The following is a 23,019-nucleotide window of genomic DNA, read 5'->3' as shown; positions in this document are numbered from 1 at the left end:
CCATGCAAACAAACAGGGCGATACTTTTTTTGCTAGCAGTTTAGAGGCGAAACTGTTATTTTCGTATTTTTTTGAGGATTATCAAGCTGATACCAGCTGTAAATAGTAAGAATGATCGCTATTGAAAAAACCCGGACGAAATCGGTGGTGTAAAACGGTGCTTATTGTAAAAAACGTAAGGGCGATACTTCAATGCTGATAGGTGGGACCGAAAAAGTAAACAATCGCCAAAGGGGCGATACTATCATTTTGTCAATTTCAATAGCAAAAGCAAAATTTTATTTAATGATTTCAAATACTTTATGAAGTTTTGGGTTTCGATCACTGAATCATGCAATCTGGGATGTAAAAAACACAATAGTTCTTAAATAGGAAATAAAACCAAGTCTGGAAATATTCACTGTTGATTTTCTTTGAATGGTATCACTGCTAGTATCGCCCTTTTCAAGAAAAAGCGTTGATTTCTTAGTTCTCAGTCGCGTTGGAAATTTGAGTAAAGTATAAACCTCAAATCGATTCAAAAAAAATTTTCGATTTTTTTGGCTCAGTACAATATATAACCCCTTTAGGAAAATTCAGTTTTCCCACCACAATTTAGATATTTTATTAACAGAGCATTAACAATAATTCGTTGGTATGTCTATTTTATGGGCCATTTTTTCGCTTTCCCATTGATTTGGTTTGAGATTTCTAGCACTGATGTTGTCCTATTAAAAACATCGCGAAGCATCAAGTTCTAAATGTTCTCAATAATATCCGAAGAGAGTGATAAGAGTTATAAGAAATGTCTCATCACACTGTTAGGTGGATTAAAATCGTTTTTTCTTGTTAAATAATAGTGAGTCATATTTCTCTTTTATCCTAACACTCGATTCGCTAGAGTGCTAAGCGTTTCCATAGAACATGCCAAAATAATGATCCGTTCCCGATCAGAATGAAATAACAAGATTATAACAGAACTCAATTTTCGTAACGTATTGTGCTATGAATTTGGTCTCGTTAGTAGTTAAAATAACAGAAAATTATAACAAGAAACAACGGGAGATATAGTTTTGAAATATTTTTGTTATGTGTTTCTGATCGGGTTCTCGGGAAGTTTTGAAAGATTGTGTAGCATGCGGTACCTTGATTGAAACGGCCAACTAGGAAAAATAAGACTTCCCCCAGAATAAGTTATTTGAACTTAAGGCATTCTTAAATTCATATTTCGGGTCGTTAGATCTTCTTTCGTTCAATAAGACATTTCTAGTTATTTGTTGGAACCCAAAGAAGAACAAATTTCACTTATAGAGTATACTTTACCCGTAGTTTGAGTATAAGATCCATAACAACGTTGTTGTGAGTTTTGTCGTGACTTAATGGATATTATTTTTAAAACGATTTAGCTAAGTTTTCCTTAATGAACGATTCCCCAAGTTTGAGTCAAAAGAACTCAATTTTCGGTAGTTTTTCATTTTCGTGTATGTTCAAACTCATTTAACTTATTTTGTGCACTGTTTTCATTTTATTAATTTTTATCAGTTTATTCATTTTATTCAGATTTTTCATTTCAATGATCTAACTATTTTTTCTGTCATTCAATATATGGGTCATTCCGCACGAAGTTATCAAAAAAAGATGCAAACTTGAAATCAACCTTCACTGATTTGAAAAAAATTGGAAGAATTGTTCATCTAGGGCCAATAAAAACACAAACCCCTCGGCCCATGGGAGTACCCCCGTTATGGCAAATTGCCAAAACCCTTAGTTTTCTTTTGAGTATATATCCGGTCTTTTTACTCTAGAACCAAACCGCAAGATGGCTTTTGAAAAAAATTGTTGAAGTGCTCAGAAAAAATATTAACTTTTGGCGGCAGTGCAGCCAACTATGCGATTTTTTCAGTTAAATATTAAAAGTTTATTTTTCTTTCAATACATATATTTTAATTTTGAAAATTCTAATGCCATCTTGTTCCCCAGACATTTTTACGTAAAAATAATATCAAATCAATATAATTTGAGCGCATCCAGAGATATACCGTTTTGAAGGAAAAATCTCGCATTTTCTCGCACAAAAATCCATTTTTATCGGCCAAAATTGCGAAAATTTTCAAACGGTCATAAAAACCGAACCAGATCTACTAGAAGCAAACCGAAAACGTAGTTTTTCATCTCGTCTACTTCACGATAAATTATGTGTGAACTCAGAATACACAAGTTGGGTTTTTATTGTTGCGCCCTTGCGATTGTTTTGCTTCAAAACAAAGTATCTCAGGATAGGCTCAAATTATATTGGGATTATAAGTGCTTTTTATGTAAATATGTCTGAAGAACACGATAGCATTAAAATTTTCAAATTAAAAATATATGTATTGAGAGAAAAAATAATCTTTAATATTTAACTGAAAAATCACATAGTTGTCAGCACTGCCGCTAAAAATTAACATTTAAAAAAAAATCCTTCAACAATTGTCTTCAAAAGCCATCTTTCGGTTTGATTATAGAGTAAATAGAACCGGAGATATACTCAAAAGAATGTATAAGGTTTTGGCAATTTATCAAATAGGGGGGTGCTCCCATGACCTAAAGGGGCGTTTCAATAGATACAAAAACTTCGATTTTTCTATATTTGCCCTAGATGAACAATTCCTCTAATTTTTTTTTAATTTTGTTCGTTTCATTTTATAGTATTTATTTGCAGTATTTATTTTATACATTTCATATATTTTTCATTTTATTCATTTTATGAAATTCTTTCATTTTATTCAGTTTCTTCATTTTATTAATTCTGTTTAGTCATTCCTTTTATTTACTTCAACTCATTTGTTAGTTTGAAACAAATTTGATTCCATAAATTTTATAACTTTTTCTTTATTATTGTAAAATTTTGCATAAGATGCGCTGAACTAAATTGATTTTTTTTTATTTCGATTTATATTAATCATTCTACTCATTTTATTAATTTGATAACTTTTTTCATATTTTTTAATTTAATTTGTTTTATTGATTTTCTATAATTTATTCAGCTTAAGGTTTTATTAGTGCAGAACTCGAAACTGTGTTCATCCCACATGTAGTTGAGTACCTAACGTATGCGGAATGAAATTTGGACAACGCTTCCAACATTAAAACTAAAATGCAACCCTGCGCAAGGCCCCGTACTAAACGTCATACTCTAGGCACACTTATTTTAAACATCTAGTGTTAATTTCGACCATCTAGGAGAAACCATGTGAACAAAATGACAGCGAACGGCCAATCTGGCACCTAACTGTTATGCCAAAAAAAGTTTTGGCGCATTGGAGGATTATGGCATACCTTTTGTACAAAAGGCTGATAACCCTCCAAATGTACCGCAAATGCGTCCAAATGAGGATTTCTGTGATAATTTGATGCAGAGTGTATATGCCAGTAACTTTTGACCTAAAGCTAACAAACACGATAAACAAAATTAAGTAAAAGATTAAGAATATGCCAACATCAATTTTTTCGACTCCTTTGCAAAAAGTTTCTGCAAACTGTCAGAAAACTTCTCGAATGGACTCAATTTTTATACCACATTAAGTTAATAAGCTGACAAATGTTTTCATATAGAGAGAACATTTAATAAAAAGTTTTCTACAAAAATATTGCCTTTTGAATTTTGTCCAAATTTTATTCCGCATACGTTACTTCGCATGAGGTCTGCAAACTAATGAATGATCTAATAGTGATATGCGTAAGAAATGTCCAATCTCACTGCTAGGTAGATTAAATCGGTTTTTTTAGTTTCCGCGCAAGACAAAAATTGTGTGCGCGGTCGAAAATTGTGAACTCTTTGCTAGTCTGCATTATAACAGAAAACTGTGGAAATTTGTGCAGCATATTGAAAATCTGTGGAACACATATTTATCTCCGCACCCGGCATCCCTGGAGCACGCTCCAATATACACTCTAGAGTATACACCCACCGCAGTGCACCCTGGAGCGCGCGCAGTAATGAATTTATCTGAGCACGCCACACATATTTACTTTAAAGAGTAAGAGATCGGGGTCTCTTGCACCCATCCACCCCATCGGCAGCGCACACTTGAAATCCGTTTATTTAGCTCCAAAAGAAAGAGCGTTTGGCTTTTTTCTGTGGTGTGTGATCATTGTATGCATGAAACTGGCACGTCTGTGCTCCATTGGATGGAACGATGCCTGGCGGCAGTCATGCCCCCGAAGAGTTTCAGTTGACATGAAACGTAGCAGTTACCACGGGGTTAGAAAGCAAACTGACAAATTTTTCTTATGTTCCTGTTACCGCGACTGAACCTGCAAGCGGAGCATCCCTCGGTCGATGGTGACGTTTGGTTTTTCGCAACTAGCTCCCGCTCGTTGTGTCCGTGTGTGAACTGTCAAAAAACCGAAAAAGTTCACATGTGGTTTGTTCTTTATTGTACCCAGAAGCTGCCATAGGAATAACCTGAATACTTACCGAATACTTACCGTGAGTAACCTGAAAAAGAAAGAAATTTAAATTATAATTCATAATACTTACCTCAAAAATTATAAATACTTACCTTACCTAGGAAAACAAAAGTAGGAAAGAGGAAAGGAAGATAGTTAGAAAAGCTGGTCGGAAGGTATTAGCGTGGGAGGAAAATTTGAAAGTAAGAGAGAGAAATTAAATGTTAAAGATGGAAATTAATAAAAGTTTATTTAGTTTTAGCCTGCATAAAAAAGGTGCTTGCTCATTATTTCTTTCCGTTCGGGGACGACCGAACAAACTAAAATTTCAAAGTTTGGATCGCACCTCACCCTCGGCACGATGAGCGACCAGGAACTAGACTACACTACAACGCCGTGCGGCAAGTGCGGATTGGCTCCAAAGGAACTAGGTGGAATGGTTGCATGCGACCACTGCAACAATTGGTATGATTACGCTTGCGCGGGTGTAACCGATACCGTTAAGAGGAAGAAAAAATGGTTCTGCGATAATGCAGTTTGTGTGGCGGCAGCAAAAAAGCGCACGAAGAAGGACGCAAATCCTCAATCGACGGCAGATGAATCGGATGCCGGAAGTGTCAAATCGTCCACAGTGCCGTCCGCAGATGAACAAATAAAGGCCATGGAAGAAGAACAGCGGCGGCTCGAGGCGGACTGGGACAAACAGATGCTGGTGAAAGAGAAGCAACTGGAGTTTCAGGCCGCAATGAAAAAGAAGAAGTTCCTGCAGGAACAAGCACTGCGCCGAAAGCAAATGCAGCTAGAGGAAGAGTGGCGCTGTTTCGAGCTAGCAGAACTAGAGCGCGAAAACCAGCTGCAGCTGCAGGTAAAACACGAGCACCTGAAGCGAGTTCAGAAACTGGAAAAAGATTTTCGGGAGCAGATGTCAACTGTGGATAATCAGTTGGACACAATGAAAATGGAACGGCAACAGAAACATTCCCGACCGATTACCGTTAAGAATCAAAGTACACCGCTACTAGCTCCGGCGGGAAAGACGGGTATTTGTGTTGAGTCGGAAATGGATGATACGGAGGAGAGTTCCAGTTCGGAGGAAGAAACTGATAATGAACCGGACGAGAAGGTTAAGCAGGGTTCCAGACCAACAAAGGGCCAACTTGCTGCCAGGCACGGGATCGGTAAACACCTTCCCCTATTTTCGGGAAAGCCGGATGATTGGCCACTGTTTTATGCGGCGTACAACTCTTCTACAAAGGCGTGCGGATTTAGCGATGTCGACAATTTAGCACGTCTGCAACAATGCCTAAGGGGCGATGCACTGGAGCTTGTACGTGGACAACTGCTTCTTCCGAAATCGGTCCCTCGTGTTATTGAGAAGCTTCGCCAACACTTTGGTCGTCCCGAGCAATTACTAGATCGTCTGTTGGAACGCGTTAAAGAATTGCCGGCACCGAAGAATCTAAAAGGGTTCATTCCGTTCGCCAACGTAGTAGAGCAGCTTTGCGATCACGTGGAAGCAGCGGACCTTAAGGAGCATCTGAAGAACCCGTTGCTTATACAGGGCCTGATAAAAAAGCTTCCGGATGCGGAGAAAAGACAATGGGCTGATATCAAACGGGCTCGAGAGGGAAGAAAGATTTCTCTTCGTACAGTAACGGACTTTCTCCTACGAATTGCGGATGATGCGCGGGAAGCAGAAGTGGACATCGAGCGTACCACGGAGACGAGATTCTCAGGCGAACATTTCGGTCGAAAGCGAAAAGAGAAAGGAGCAGTATTCAGTCACGCCGAGGAAGGAAATTCGAATACAGTCGTCAGCCACCGATTAGGGTTGAAACCATGCAAAGTGTGCCAGCGTACCGACCACCGATTGCGGTTTTGTCAGGATTTCAAGAACTGGTCACACGCCGAGCGCGTAGCAATGGTGACACGCGATAAGCTATGCAAGCTATGCCTAGGAGAACACGGAGGACAATGCCGGTTCAAGTTTCGTTGCAACGTCGGCTCCTGTAAGGAGGCACACAATCCGCTCATTCACCCGGTCAGTGCGGTGGGTATTAGTGCACACATTCACTCGTGCAACCCACTGCTGTTTCGGATAATTCCCATACAACTACATGGTAGGGATCGGACGCTGACGGTTTTGGCATTTTTAGACGAAGGTGCTTCCGTCACATTGATCGAAGGTAAGCTAGCTAATAGATTGGGTATTGTCGGGGCCGAAGAAAAGCTTACAATAAAATGGACTGCCGACTATTCACGTACTGAGAAAAACTCAAGAAAAATGAATGTGTGGGCTTCGGCAGTTGGTGTTGGAGATAAAATGTTGCTCAGAACGGTTCGCACTGTGGGCAAGTTAATGCTGCCTCATCAGAAATTGGATGCTGCAGTACTTTCAGCCCGCTATCAATACATGAGCGATCTGCCGATCGCATCGTATGAAGGCCAGCCAGAGCTTCTTATCGGTCTCAACAATGTTCATGCTTTCGCGCCCATGGAAGTGAAGATAGGTACCGTCGCTGACCCGATTGCCGTCCGTTGCAAACTCGGATGGACAGTATATGGTCCGAATCAAGCGAGCCATACTACAGAGAGAGGGTACGTATGCTTGCATCATGATGTAACCAACGAAGACATACATGGTTTACTGAAAAGCCACTATGCATTAGAGGAATCTGTAGTAGCAACGGCCCAAGAATCGGCAGAGGACAAAAAAGCGATGGAGATTATGGAGCGGACCACGAAACGCATCGGAGAACGGTTCCAGACCGGTTTGCTCTGGAAGGAGAACAATCAGCGATTTCCGGAGAGTATTCAGATGGCGCTGAGGAGAAATTTGCAGCTGGAGCGGAAATTAATGAAAAATCCGGAATTATACACGAAAGTGCGAATGCAAACCGATGAAGATGCCAGAAGAGTTGTTCTGTTTCACGAATTCATAAAGATGGAGGCGATTTCGAGATGGAACAGGCTGCTGAGAGTGACCGCCACAGTGTTGCGTTTTATCGGAAATTGCAAGCGCAAACAGAAAGGGTTGCCGATACTCACAGCAAAGGCAACGATGAATCAACAATTAATGCTGAAGACTGCACACCCCGCAGTACAAACACCGTTGCAGAAAAACGAATTACTGGAGGCGGAGAAAGTTTTGTGGAAACAAGCACAATGGAACAGTTTCCCCGATGAGATGAGCGTGCTGACGAGCAACCTACAATTAGCCCTTGGCCAGAAAGCAGAACGAATCCCGAAAAGAAGTGGCCTATACAAATATTCGCCGACGCTCGACGAAGATGGCGTGCTGCGAGTAGATGGTCGACTGGTGAATGCGGAAGCAATGTCCTTCAATCAAAGGTATCCTGTTATCTTGAGTCGTTTTCATACCGTAACTAACAAAATCATCCAGTATTATCACGAGCAGTTTGGACATGCGAATACAGAGACAGTGTTCAACGAGATACGAAAGAAGTTTGTAATTCCGAACCTTCGTGCAGCAGTCTCTAAAGTGGCCGGTGAATGTGTATGGTGCAAAGTGCATAGGTGCGTTCCACACACTTCGCGCATGGCACCACTGCCAGCTCAGAGTGTTACGCCTGGAAAACGCCCCTTCAACTCTGTCGGCGTGGATTACTTGGGCCCTGTTAAGGTGACAGTTGGACGCCGAAAGGAAAAAAGGTATGGAAAGCCAGAAGAGATATTCTCCGACAATGCGACTTGTTTTAGAGGAGCGTGGAACGAAATGGTAAAGGCCAAACTACAAATCAACAGAAAGTGCGCCGAGGAATTCATCAGTTCAACTACTGCCTGGTGTTTCAATCCTCCCGGCACCCCGCACATGGGCGGTGTTTGGGAACGGATGGTGCGGTCTGTAAAGGAATCGATGAAAGCGCTGGATGACGGAAGGAAACTCACTGATGAAATCCTGAAAACAACAGTAGCAGAAGCAGCTGATATGATTAACACGCGTCCACTCACGTACAAGCCTCAGGAACCCGCAGGCGAGGAAGCACTAACGCCAAACCATTTCCTGCGAGGTGCAGTGACCAGTGCGGATCTCCAGGTGGAGCCAGTGAGTGCAGCGGAGGCTCTACGAAACGTTTACAAACGTGCCCAGTACCTAAGCGACCGTATGTGGGAGCGGTGGATCACCGAGTATCTACCTACGATCAACAAACGCAGCAAATGGTTTGACGATAAGCGACAGTTGAATGTTGGGGATTTAGTTTTTCTGGTGGATGGGAAAATTCGGAAGAATTGGAGGCGTGGAAAGATAGTAGAAGTATTTCCGGGAACAGACGGGACCATTAGACAAGTCAGCGTGAGGACAGCAGACGGGAAGCTACATCGCCGGGGAGCGGTTAACATTGCGGTAATGGAGATAGTTGAAGGTAAATCCGGAACAAGAAGTAACGCCGGATGTTACGGGCCGGGGTCTGTTACCGCGACTGAACCTGCAAGCGGAGCATCCCTCGGTCGATGGTGACGTTTGGTTTTTCGCAACTAGCTCCCGCTCGTTGTGTCCGTGTGTGAACTGTCAAAAAACCGAAAAAGTTCACATGTGGTTTGTTCTTTATTGTACCCAGAAGCTGCCATAGGAATAACCTGAATACTTACCGAATACTTACCGTGAGTAACCTGAAAAAGAAAGAAATTTAAATTATAATTCATAATACTTACCTCAAAAATTATAAATACTTACCTTACCTAGGAAAACAAAAGTAGGAAAGAGGAAAGGAAGATAGTTAGAAAAGCTGGTCGGAAGGTATTAGCGTGGGAGGAAAATTTGAAAGTAAGAGAGAGAAATTAAATGTTAAAGATGGAAATTAATAAAAGTTTATTTAGTTTTAGCCTGCATAAAAAAGGTGCTTGCTCATTATTTCTTTCCGTTCGGGGACGACCGAACAGTTCCATTTTTATACGTGTGTCGAAGTTCATTGGATGACAAGGGAGCAGTCCTAGCAACGCTCGCTGCTTGACCGAATTGTACGGACCAATCATAGCGCAGATAATTACTACTCTCACAAAATGCATTATTTTCGTTTTTTTATAGTGGTCGTATATTTTCACGGAATTAGATATAATATACAGGCATTTCTGATCAGCTAGTGTAAAAATAAAATGAGTTCGTTCAGTACAATGGAAGCTATTTGCATTTCAAAACTGGGAAAATACTTCTGCAGAAATTTTTGAAACGGGACCCTTGTATTGAAATGTTTTTCAAAATCACTCCACATTTAAATTTCATTTACCACCGCACAACTCTTTGCACGCGGGGATTGAATTGATCTTCTTGAGCTATACAAACAACAAAAATTTTGGTTACATATTCTTGTTAAAGTATATAGGGTAAAGTGCCTATTTTTAAGTGCCATAATAAGGAGGGTGCCTCACTAATTCATTAATTACTGGGACAACAATCAATGGAATGCATACAAATTGGCATCAACAGCTTTGCTTCGTTGTGAAGAACCATGATATTAAAAAATGCGTTGAAATTTTCTTGTTTGAGCGCAATTAAAACTCGAATCGAATGCCCCCATTGCTGTGCTACCATTTGACTTAATGCGTTGAACAAAGATGGCAGACGCTGCTCTAACCAATGGCTTCAAATGGGTAGGGTGATAATAGAAACCTGTCGTAAATACGCTCATTACCCTTTATGAGGAATTCCACGAAGATCCGTCCGAAAATCTCTAAAATCGTGACCGAACATCTTAGATTCCGATGAAATTTTACAGGTTACACCGGCATGCAAGACTGAACATTTTCCATAGTTAATAAGATTATTTTGACTCAAGAGCAATTTTTGAAAAGAGCGTAGGTGTTTTTACCTGCATTAACTTCAATTTTTTTGTTCGATTACTCTATTTTATACAACAAAACTATCTGAGAACGAGTTACACGGGATGAATACTTCTTCACGAAAAAAATTGCGCTGAAAAAATATGTCATTTTTCACAAAAACGAAAATATAATTCTTTAATCATTTAGTATCATTTTAAATCAAAATGCATTTAACAAAAATCTTTCAAAATGCGATAGTTTTCGAGATATTTGGAATTTCGCTCCAACAAAAAACAATTAATTCGTGTAATTATGTCCTTTTCAAAAGTTTTTCGCGTTATCTCATCATAAAATGTCAACAATCTAATGTTTATCAATTTAAAGACGTAAAAGAAATTTTTTCAGTGTATTTGGATCATGGAGAAACTTTCAATAAAAAAGTTCTCCTAGCAACAACTTTTGACATATTTTTATAATTTATAAATGCAATTTTATTTTTGAATATGATTCTAAACTCAATTTTAAATCAAAATATTCATAACAAACATTTACTGAAATATTGCCAGAATCGCCTTGATGTTAATGGGAAAGTTGCAGGAAATGTTATGGGCTTTTTGAAAAACATATTGGTGCTGATGGAGAAAAGCGAATAAGCTGTGAAAAGGGCGTAAGAAAACAAAATAATTGTGTTGTTAAAATAAAATTTAAAATATCTCGACAACTACTACATTTAAGAAAAATTTTTGTTAGGAGCATTTGATTTAAAATGGCGTTTAGAATAATATTCAAAAACAAAATTGAATTTTTTTTAATTGCAAATAGTGTAATTATAAAAATATGTCAAAAGTTGTTGTTAGGAAAACTTTTTGATTGAAAGATGCTTCATGATTCAAATACACTGAAAATGTTCCCTTTACGTCTTTAAATTAATAAACACGTCTTTAAATTAATAATATAAAAAAATAAAAAAAAACGGTTTTTTGCAATTTCTTAATATAAGTTTTTGTTTTTGTGATAAATGACACATTTTTTTCAGTGCATATTTTTTTCGTGAAGAAGTATTTATCCCCTGTAACTCGTTCCAAGATAGTTTTGCTATATAAAATTGAGAAATTGAACAAGAAAATTTTTACATTAATAAACGTAGAAACGTCTACGCCCTTTTCAAAAATTTCTTTTTTATCAAAATATTGCAATTTCCAGAGAAAATCATGGAGATTCATAAACCGAACACAACTGCAAAGTTTTTTTTTTTATTCATTTCGTTTATTTGATAGGCACAAATGCGTTAGCTTGGCGGTGCCAAATTCTTTTGTTTTTACTTTTTGAATATCTTAAAACTAGGAGGTTACAATGTTGAAATTTTTTTTATAATGGAGAAAAATTTTACAGCTATCTCAAGACTAGAAAAAAGATTCTATATACAAGAGAGGGGGCAAAAGGTTTTTTTTATGAAAATTTTTAAAACAAGGAATTCAATAGTAATAGTTTTTTAGGAAATATTTACAGTTACCTTAAAACTAACAATATAGTTTGGTACACAAAAGGGGGAACAAATATTTATGAAAAAATTCACAGGTCTATTTACAAGATGGGAGACGATAGTTTTAACAAAGAGTAGAAATTACAACTATCTTAAAACTAGGAATACGGAATACAATTTGATTTTTTATCGGAGACTTATGCTTGGTCATTTCCAAAATCGGTGTAGAAGTAGTTGTATCAAGGACAGGGGAGAGAAGGCGTAGATGGTGACCGGGAGAGAAGAGCAAAACTTGCAACTTTCGGGCAAACGGGTACTGCAAAGTTTTGATTGAATCGACGATGGTCATATTTTGCGGTCGGCCGGTTTCTTATGGAATCTTTCATATATGAATGCAATTTTTTAATTTATCTGTTTTTTACAATGAAGATGCCAGTTCAGAGCTAGATTATTGAAAAGCGAGAAGAGCTCCTTAAAAATAAGTAATTCTCTCTAGAATAAACCTTAAAATCCGAGACGTGAAAATTACATCCGCACAAAGATGCAAATCTGGTTTTCAATGTTTGTCTAAAATTTGTACATTTGGTAATTTTCAAGGCCTACTAAGTGTTTCATTATTCAAGTTTATTCATAATGCTCATAATACTCGTAAAATTCTTAAATTATTAATGTTATTTGCTTAACATAATAATTATGTGTCCGACTTCCCACAGTTTTCCTACCGAGTCTTTGCAGCCTCAAACGTTTCTCCCTTAGTTGAAATAAACAAATCGAAGACTAATAACGTTTCCCATTTACGGTACTTTGTTTGGTTCCACTTTCTCATTGATGATGTTACGATAACCGGTAGTCAAGTACCTGTGGCGGTCTACTTGACTCAAAGTAAACAAGACCGTCTCAGAGGGAGCTATTGTTCTAATTTTCAGGTGTGCAAAACACTTGAAAGTTCTAGAAATACTTTAATCTATTTGAACCAACATGTTTACTGAAATTTCTGCATGAAACTTATTTATATCTAAATCATAAGAGTTATGTTTTAGGTGGACTGAAAACGAACTGGCGTCTGCTATTAGCATGGGTCAGAAGTAACAAATTACAACAACATGGGTCTCAGCTCGTCGCTGTTGTGCTATCTTATGACAAGCGCCATTGAGCACATTTCGAGAAAAACGATTTTTAAAGTTTGAGATTGAATATCTTGAAACTTATAAATGGTAAAAACAATTCAAAGAAGACAATTGATGCTTCAATCTATTCTGTATTAAACCCTCGAATATCACGAAGTTCGGTTGACTACGTTGCGAGTTTTCACTATAAATGTAAACAAAAGTCGCACTCACACGTGTCGTAGGCGTGTATTGATGGCAAAATTTGTATGGCTTGTCATAATTGTGCATGGAAAATTTTCCATAGAAAAAAAGCATCAATTATTAACTTTTATTAATATCTTCGGCTATATTCGGCCTAGAAACAATCGATGAGATGCATTTTGAAGGAAATTGAGCAAGCAATCTAGAAAAAATAGTAATTTTTAATTACAGTGTTGCCAAACATGAAATATTGCCAATTTAAAAGTAAAACTGCATATTTCTCGCAATACATGTATTTTTATTTTAAAAATTATTATGCCATTGTGTTCCTAAGACATTTTTACATATAAAAAAATCTAAAACTACTATATTACTTAAGCGAATCCCAAGATACAGTGATTTAAAGCAAAAAACTGACAATTTCTCATCACTTTTTTCGTTACACCTAAGTAACCAAGCAAAATTTCAAAATTCTAAAAACGCCATTTTGTAGAGAATTTTCAGATTAGTAATGTTGCATATCTAACTCAGTTTACCCCAAAATGGCGGTTGTCATAAGATAGCACAACAGCGACGAGCTTCTTAATGTTGTCTTCTCACTATACCGGTCTTGACGTAGAGTTCCTTTGTAGATGTTGCATCACCTTCAAACAGTTAATTGCAAATGATGTTGCAGAAAATTGGACTTTTCCCATTTTTGCATCGAAATATTTCATAAAATGGCTTTGTAATTTTATAAAAAAAATGCGGATTTCTAAGAAAAATGGAATTTTTGTTTCGACTTCAGAATCTGATACTAACTTAATGCCAGGACCAAACTAGCGCCGGATTGACGCTAGCTCCGAGGACGGAAACACGATTTGTATTCCTGAACAAACACCTAGTCAAGCGTGATTGCCCCAGGAACAAAGATTATCCCTTTGTCTTTGGAGCTGGCGTCAATCAGACGCTAGCTCAATCCTGGCATAAAGTTAGTGTAGGATTCTAATGACACGAAGTCGCAATGCAAATTTCATATTAAATTTGGTTATAGGTTTCTACAAAAATTTCTCCTTAGTGGAGAAAAATTGGTTTCCAACAAAAATTTTCTCCTTGGCGAGAAATATAACATAGTACAAAATTTAAGTAGTCAATGAATTCTTGAATTGGCTCATGTAATATCAACAACATGCTATCTAGTCCGAAAATAGTAGGATTTGACAACGTCACAGAAAATGAAATCAATCGTTTCTGTGAGAAGAAATTGGGGTTTTTCGCATGACTTTCATTGATTTCGTGATGAAAGCCGTGTGGTGTCCGACAGACTAAATTTTTTTTTGCTCTGTTTCATCCAAGAATAGAACCTCCGGGAACCTGCTCCCATGTCGTAAGATGCGACTAACAATATGCTAGGAGGTCGAGGTATTGATTCGTACCGAAGACTTAACTTGGACGGACCTTAAGGCTCAAGTTACCTCAAGGCTTGGTAGTATGCGTAAGAAAAATTGTGTTCAGCTTTGCCACCAGATTATCCATTTATACCTTTTCAAAACTCTAAAAGAAGAATATCAGTCGATTTATTAGATCATCAGGATTCAATTCATGCCAAATACCTGCTGGAAAAACCATCGGCTTAGCTGGATGGTGCTTTTGAAATAGTGGCTGTGATTTTTTATCACACTACCACACCGAGCGGGGGTATGCAACACAACTGCGCAATGAAAAAACCACAGCCACTTTTTCAAAAGCACCATCCAGCTAAGCCGATGGTTTTTCCAACAGGTATTTTGCATGAATTGAATCGTGATGATTTAATAAATCGACTGATATTCTTCTTTTAGAGTTTTAAAAAGGTTTATATGGATAATCCGGTGGCAAAGCTGAACACAAATTTTCCTACGCACACTACCAAGCGTTCAATTCTAACACATGCTTAAAAACGGTAACTTGAACCTTAAGTTTTTGCATCACAGCCTTTATCCATTCTATATTGAGTAACTCACTGACATAGTCACCTGTTCTGATTCTCTCTTCCCGATTGTTTACCAACGTTTTAGGTTTCTTCTGGCGGTTGTACAATAGCCGTAAAGGATGAAGTCTAATCCTACACTAAATAACAGCATGTATTAAAATACCGGATCTTCCACGCCAAAGCATAACTTTAAAAGCTTAGGTTTAAAAACCGTATTTAAAAAAGCAATCTTTGAAGCAGGAAATCTTTTTGAATTGGGACTGGTGGTATCCAACGGGGAAAAACGATCGGAAATGGTGAGTGAAGCTAAGCAATCATGTGAAAAAAATTCACCACCCAGAGGCGAGACTCGAACCCGCAACCTTTGAGACTCCGGCCCAATGCACTAACCCTTATGCTATCCCTGGGTATGGTGACATCCCAGAAAGAACATATGATTATCCCACTGGCGACGGTGATCGTACCCTGCCTGCAAAGCGAGGAATCACACACAACGGCAGCTGATCACCCCAACACATTTGATCTATTTAATTTCCCCGCTAGATACCAAGGCCCGGGTTTTTATAATCGTCTGATGTCTAATTTTTAGTTCATTACCCATCGTACTTCGGTGGGTGACAGAGCTAATGAAGACTGTCGATTTCTGGTCCCTTGCCCAGTGAACACATGATTGCTTAGCTTCACTCACCATTTCTGATCGTTTTTCCCCGTTGGATACCACCAGTCCTAAATAAGGTATTGGCACTTAAGCCAAAAGACCAAAAAAAATTGAATTATTAGTTTAATTCGAACGGGCGGGTTCGCTCCCGTCATACCTCTGTTCACTGGGCAAGGGACCAGAAATCGACAGTCTTCATTAGCTCTGTCACCCACCGAAGTACGATGGGTAATGAACTAAAAATTAGACATCAGACGATTATAAAAACCCGGGCCTTGGTATCTAGCGGGGAAATTAAATAGATCAAATGTGTTGGGGTGATCAGCTGCCGTTGTGTGTGATTCCTCGCTTTGCAGGCAGGGTACGATCACCGTCGCCAGTGGGATAATCATATGTTCTTTCTGGGATGTCACCATACCCAGGGATAGCATAAGGGTTAGTGCATTGGGCCGGAGTCTCAAAGGTTGCGGGTTCGAGTCTCGCCTCTGGGTGGTGAATTTTTTTCATATGATTGCTTAGCTTCACTCACCATTTCCGATCGTTTTTCCCCGTTGGATACCACCAGTCCTAAATAAGGTATTGGCACTTAAGCCAAAAGACCAAAAAAATTGAATTATTAGTTTTTGAATTGGTCTAAGATGAAGCTGTCGAATTACACAAAAAGATTTTTGTGTAGCAAGCGATCTGTAGATGTGTCAAAATAAGCCAGTTTTTTCTTAAATCTAGAACCGTCTACCGACAGTAGCTTTGTACTACTTTTGCTTTCCTAACCAGTGGTAAACATTTGAACACTCCAGAACTTCACTCTGTCAGAAAATATAGGGCAACCGGAAGCTAAAACTTCGTAAAATCGCACTCCTGGTACTTTCTTCAAAATCATCCAGTGGGTCACTCTTTCGAGTTTGAACCGCTCATATGGCAGTCGGTCTTTGCCAGTATTGCTCTTCTCCCATCCATTCCTCTTCTGGACCGCCGATGGATCGAAAGCCCTTGTCGTTGTGTTTATTATATTTATTGCGCATGTCGTTTACAATTTGGCATTTAACCCAATTATGGAAACGTGTCTGATAGGGAGAGTGGTGATGCCAACTTGTCGTTAACATTTCGAATTTTTCTATTCCTTTGGCATATCTTTTACACTTTTTGTACGTTTGCTTTGTACTGCAAACTTTGAAAATAATTATTGAAGTGTTAATAAGACGCATCTAATCTCTGATCTAAAATGAAAAGACAAAGCGCGTGAGTACTTAGCTAAATCACAATATCTACCAAGATGAATCCTGATTCATTTCCCTACCTACTAACACCAATTCTATTCTGCGACACTTGTGGATGAGAATTCCTCGGTCATAATAGTCACAAGTGTTGAACTAACATTTTTCCCCATCCCAAAATTGACCTGCATGGGCGTGGCCATCTACGTTATGGATCATACTGTAATCTTAGACTCTTTAGGTTGCACGTTGAGTATTATTTACTAGTCCCATGTATCATACAATTGATTCAATTTGAAATTTCAACAGGCTTTGATCAATCACGGGAAACTCACGGACGGTCAACTAAGCTAAGCTAAACTAAGCTAAACGAAGCTAATGACTTTCATTGCTTTCGTGACGACAGTTGCCAACAATGTTTTCTTTTTAGGGAAACATGCACATTCACACACCATGAGGTTATGAGCTCTTTAAACATTGCATACTCTTCGGAAATTTCAATTGAGAGATAAAATCAACTGATAATGTTAATGATGATGTATTTTTCAGCTCACGATGGAGAAAATAAATGCACGGAAAAACATGTTCCCAGAATCGTGAATAAAGCGCCATGAATTCTGGAGCAATAACGTTTTTAAGCTACGACAACAGGACCATGAACAAAAATCATATATTTTATAGTTATGGTCATTTTAATTCCAGTGACGCCTACATAATGCTTGTATTAGTGAAGATATTTGTTTTCATTTTGAGGACTTCAATCATGGTGTCCACCATGGCAGTACCAAATCTATTTTCTGTACGTGAACTAGTTCATCATTTTATGTACCGTGAACCGGGGTGACTTTGATCATCGGGTGACTTTGATCAATCGAAACTTTTTTCGTAGATCGCTTATTAAACCAGAATAGTCTACCGAGCCATTTTAATTTGAAATGATAGTTATACTTATAAAATACTGATTTGTTATACTTTTTGAGTATATTGTTCGGTTTTTGGATACAAAAACTACAAAAAACCGAAATTTGACTTAACCTGATTTTTACGAAGCTTCATAAAGTGTTTAGGTTGCACGTTGAGTAGAAAACAAATCTCAGATTTGAACAAGAGTAATAAATTCCAAGCGAGATTTTATTTTCCTTTAGAGTGGGATGTACCAAATTTACTTTTAAGAGCTTGTTTATTTTAAATACAATTTTTTGTGAAACTAGTTGGCAATTATTTCAAATTATTTTAAGCTAAAATTCGAAACATTTTTTTATTGTTCAATATTCCACCATGTTAAAATGGATGAACCTTTTATAGATAAAACACTGAAACAAAACAATTTTAGCAGTTTTAAAGGTTTTCAGAATCTTTTATTCTCGTTGGACCGAATTATACGAATTTTGGTTACTCGAATTTTACAGTACATTGAAATACTTTGTATAATACCAATTAACATCTATTTAACAATGAGTATCGTTCCAGAATTAGTTTAAACAAATATTTGAATGAAAAACATTGACATCAATAACTTAATGTGGGTGAACAAGCAGGTTATCAAAGTCACCCCGGAACACGAAAACGGACTTCTAATTGAAATCCTTTTTGAAAAAATAGCTGTAAGCGGACAATTTTAGATAAAATCATCCAATCTTGTTCTCCATACATCAGTACATGGTCTAAATATATAAACGTGAAATAGTACGCAAAATCATAAAATATTTTTCATGTATACGTGAACTGATTCATGATTACTAGCATGCATGTTCGTGAAATAGTTCACAAAATCATAAAATGTCAAGTTTTGTTTTTTGTGTTTCGAATTAATCTCGTCAGTAACAAGCAACAACTTGGTGCCTAGTTAGACGATGTAGCTAAACTAGTACCCAAATTAGCAATAGTTAGGCACAAAAAAATCCAAACAGTACACACGACACATGCGAACGCCTAAAGCAACTCCCGATGTCCCGGGAAGTAAATACAGAAGTTCGGGAAAACGAAAACGAACTCTTGTTTTTTGGTTTTGGTTGGTTGAGACACCCAGTTTGTGCTAGTTACTGACGAGATGAATTCGAAACACAAAAAATTAAAACTTAATTAATTTAATGCGCAAAATGGTTTAATCGAGTTTTTCCTTTTGGGAGTTTATTGCACATAAAATATTGTTTATGCACTCGTGAACTGGTTCATGATTTCTAGTATAACCAGTATAGACTGACCCTTCGTGCTCGTAAAACAGTTCACAAAATCATAAAATATCATACATGGATTAGTGAATTGGTTCATGAGTCCTAGTACATGATTCACGACCTATCTTGCGAGCTTGTGATATTTAGAAGATATACCTTATGATTTTCAATTTCAAGCAACTTTGCACATGGTCATGAAATTTTCACGTGAACTATTTCACACAAAATATGGGGTTTTTGCATGAAATATCATATAGTTATGTTCAGCTGCTAGCTACTAGTAATAGGCGCGAGCAGCAGATATAAGAAAAATATTCGAACATCGTTATTCATTTGATGAGATTTAATGTGATGTCCGGACCGAAAACCAAAACAGTACTGAGCACCAAAAATACATTATACAGCCACAAACCGTTTACATGATGTAGTTCACAAAACAAAATACCGCGATGGTAATTAATAATAGCATATCAAGATAAGATGAAGAGAAATTACGAACATCATTGTAAAACAGCTGATATCAAAAACATCAATCACATTACTCCATGCTAGATTCGAAAGTAAAACAAAATATCACGATAACGTGCATATAAATTACGAAAATCGTGACCAAGATCCTGAAATCATAAACAAAAATCACACAACTCGTGACTAATCAAAAATCGTGACTGAGATCCTGTAATCATGAACATAAATTACTGTACTACTACTTACTTCATGGATAAAATATCACAGTAACGTAATGAGAAATTACAAAAATCGCGTCAAAGCTCCTGAAATCAAGAACGTTTAAATGTCGGTTATTTTAGTTGATACGCTTTATACAAACCAGTCTATCCCAAAATTATGAACAAGAATTAAAACAAAATCTTTACATGTCCAGGGAACAACCATAGTAACCCAACCAAGCATTCTAATGTAACGCCATGTATATTTTTGGCGCAAACTAGTTTTTTGAAAACACAAATAGCATGAATACGAAGTTTATTATTCATAATTTTAGGAACTTGGTCACGATTTTCCTAAATCATTCAGTTCACCAAATCGTGATTTTTTGTACATGAATTTATTTTTGTGTACTGAGTCGTGAACAATTTCCATATCCCCACCTCCTCGTATCTACACCTCATTCCCAAATATGTCCACGTGGTATACGGATGGCCTCAAGGTTGATTACATGTTTAGTGGATATTTGGCGGTGAAGTGACTCATGTACATAAGTCGTTTCAAATTTATTTAGAATAGAGGTATGAAAATTCTCCAACAACTTGAAAATCCAGATGAGCTACAACTGGATTTTCGAGGTACAACTTCATTTACACACCCAAATCAAACCGGTTATTCGAAAGATGTATTAAACTGAAATCGTTATTCGATGTACATATTACAATCTTACAAAACACGAATTAGCGAGAAACGAAACTCACTGCATCATACACATACATGTAAATATGACGAGCCGGTCGGTCTGTTTGTACTAGCTAGTGCAGTAATTTGGGCTTGATCACGATAAGCAAACACGAATTTTCTTTACCGCTCTAACTATCGGATGACGTTTTCGGCGTCTTTTCGGCCATTCCAGCCAACCTGATGAATGTGCCCCGATCAACATTTTACCACCATCTCCGTCTGAGTAGTCTATTCTTCGGAACCATTAAGAAAAACCTTCCTTCCGTTCAGTGCGAAAACCGCTCCCTCCCACCAATCGCGCCGACGACTGTATAGTAACACCAACGCAACAAGTGAGAGTGAGAGCGTGAACGCAAAAGATAACATGCGCCGCCGCCGCGAAACCCGAAGAGAGAGCGCGCGCGCACTTCGCTTACTTTTAGCGGTGTTCGCGCGCAAAAAAATCTCATATTAAATGACAAGCGATCGATGTAAATCAGTTTAGTTTGCCGCAAATTCAGTAACCAAAAGCATCTCTTCCCGAAAAAGAGGAAATACCGCGCCTCCAACCGTTAGGGGAGCCAAGCGTTCGTTAGAGTGGAGGATTTTTTGTTTTCGAGTTAGATCTTCCTCCAGCTTCCTTCTTTTTTCGGGCAGCTACGTGTTTGTGTGTGAGTGTGTTTGTTCGCGATCGTTTCGGTAGTTTGCTTAGTAATAGACCCTAACCGAAGCTGGTGCACGTGGAGTTTAAAAAATCTGGTTGACCAGTGAGAGATAAACGTTTGATCAAGTGAGAATGTCTGGTGGATTCTTTTTCGAGCACATTATTGAATGTTTTCTGCCGAAAAATGACGCGGAGAAACTCACAGCGGTAACCATCAAAAAGAAGAAATCCAGCCATAAGATGAAGAAATAAACTGTTTGTTCCGAACAAAGTTCAATCATAGCAATCGAACAAGACTTAGCAGTGTAAGTAGTTGTAGCGGCATTCCGACAGCGAAGCCAACTAGGATTTAAGGATAATTGACAAGTTGTTGAAACAAACCTACTATGATGTTCAAAAAGTACGTCCAGAAGTTGACCAACACCATCGGGACGGTGGACTATCTGCGCAAGCGGTCCAAGCTGAAGAAGGATAAAGTATACTACCAGACGGATCTGGAGGCGGATTACATGCCCCGGTCCCGGTACCCGAGTGCGTGTTCCACCGACAGTGCCATAACCAGTGCCAGCGCCAGTAGCCGCAGTAGCCTGAGCGATTCAGAATCGGAACCCGGCGCGACAGAGGAGGATGCGGGCGTCAAGCTGAACCAAAACAGTGACAATGTGCTGCTGTTCGAAACGGCCCTGTTGGCACTTCCGGCGGCGCAGATTATTATCTCGACGGCGATCAGCGAACTGCGGACGGCACCGGAGCTGCAAACGTTAGTATATCCTCGTTTAACAACCCAATCAACCCTTTGTACCTTTTAAGTAAGCGGCGGTAATCGAATTCCATTTCAAGTAAACAAATAAAAGCTCAATTCATCCCGGGTTAACTGGGTAACACAAATCGATTAGCTTTGGACGAACCGTCGTTCAGCGGGTGATCGTCGATCGTGAAAGCACAGTGAGGAACGTACCAACACCGGTCGGCGTGCGCAGATCGGTATCGAAGGAAAACATCTTACTGCGCAATAAAGAACTACCTGGTGGGTCCCTCGGGGTTTCTCGCTTGAGCTGCATTCAAGTTGGCGGCACCGTACGTGATTGGTTGGCTTCGGTTGACATGACGAGCCTTAAGTGTTTTAACGGTGGTTTACCACCACGCATACCAGTTTCGTGCAATTTGGTTTGAGTATCGTTCGTGGACGTACACCTCTTCGATGAGTGCCAGCCTGCCGTGACACAGATGACTTGTCTGCTGCTGCTGCTGCTGCAACGGGAGGCACACACGTGCCTTGTGCAGTTCTCGGTAACGAACCGGTCGTTTTACTTTTCATTTTATGTGTCCTGTGAGTTGGACTGATTATCTCATCTCATCCGCAAGCGAAGTGAAGTACGGTTTTCAATTAGTAGGGTTTCTCAATCGATGTCACATTTGAGTACATTGTAAAATATATTGGTGGATACATTATTGGGATTGTCCATGTTAGAATTTAGTTAGGACTAAAACATAGTTTGTACTTTATTTTTTCGTAAACTTGTTAGTTTACATGGGGTCTCAGAGCAAAGAAAACAATTTGGATGGTTTAACGATTGGACAAAGCTAAATACAAAGTGAACTAAATTACAATCAAATTTGTTATCATTCAAAAAAAATGCCTTTCGATGGTGTTGATCGTTGCTTGTTGTCTGATCGTCAGGGGGACTCAGATCCACGTAAGTAATTCAGAGATTAATGAAATTTTTCTGCTCGATGTTGTATTGCGATGGCCTACAAAGCTGCTGGCGTATTGGCAATGGTCTCTTCGTAGAGGTTGCCGGAAGTTCGCCATTCTTCATAAGGCAGCGGATGCAGTGTTGAAAGTTTTGTTCTAAACTGTGTTCCAAAATTCTTTGTTTCCCGGGCTATTGTTGTCCTCTAATGTCGTGAAATGAAATATCTGCCAGGAAACGATGATCAAGTTGTTATCTACTGACAACCCAAGGTAGGGAATTACGTTGGCG

General features: G+C 38.5%; 2 protein-coding genes across 11 annotated transcripts in view; both read left to right on the top strand.

Moving 5' to 3' along the window:
* Positions 1 to 23,019, top strand: part of LOC131685288 (tyrosine-protein phosphatase corkscrew) — a 317,023-nt gene that overhangs the window by 180,679 nt on the left and 113,325 nt on the right. For 2 of the 6 annotated variants that reach the window (XM_058968900.1, XM_058968895.1), the window contains exon 1: positions 20,866 to 21,794. The exons of the other annotated variants lie outside the window; for them this stretch is intronic. In XM_058968900.1, the coding sequence (XP_058824883.1) occupies positions 21,421 to 21,794 (374 nt within the window). In that variant the 5' untranslated portion in view covers positions 20,866 to 21,420. Of the gene's footprint in view, positions 1 to 20,865; positions 21,795 to 23,019 lie in introns of those variants that run through there. 6 annotated transcript variants of the gene reach the window in all.
* LOC131685286 (uncharacterized) lies at positions 4,270 to 10,360 on the top strand. Of its 5 annotated transcripts, XR_009304774.1 has the most exons (5): positions 4,270 to 4,450; positions 4,533 to 4,613; positions 4,667 to 9,033; positions 9,116 to 9,196; positions 9,250 to 10,360. XR_009304774.1 is itself a non-coding variant. In XM_058968892.1 (3 exons), exon 3 carries the CDS (start codon positions 4,772 to 4,774, stop codon positions 8,888 to 8,890), a length of 4,119 nt encoding a protein of 1,372 aa, XP_058824875.1. In that variant the 5' UTR covers positions 4,270 to 4,450; positions 4,533 to 4,613; positions 4,667 to 4,771; the 3' UTR covers positions 8,891 to 10,360. The 5 variants fall into 5 exon arrangements, 1 of the variants encoding a protein (XP_058824875.1); XR_009304771.1 differs by having other exon boundaries at positions 9,116 to 10,360; XR_009304772.1 differs by having other exon boundaries at positions 4,533 to 9,033; positions 9,116 to 10,360.

This window comes from Topomyia yanbarensis, chromosome 2, assembly GCF_030247195.1.
Source record: "Topomyia yanbarensis strain Yona2022 chromosome 2, ASM3024719v1, whole genome shotgun sequence".
Lineage (NCBI taxonomy): Eukaryota > Metazoa > Arthropoda > Insecta > Diptera > Culicidae > Topomyia > Topomyia yanbarensis.
This window is presented reverse-complemented; position numbering and strand designations above follow the sequence as displayed.

What these genes read in the sequence shown, in the direction of transcription:
- LOC131685286 (XM_058968892.1), top strand. Translation starts at nt 4,772, where the DNA reads ATGAGCGACCAGGAACTAGACTACACTACAACGCCGTGCGGCAAGTGC.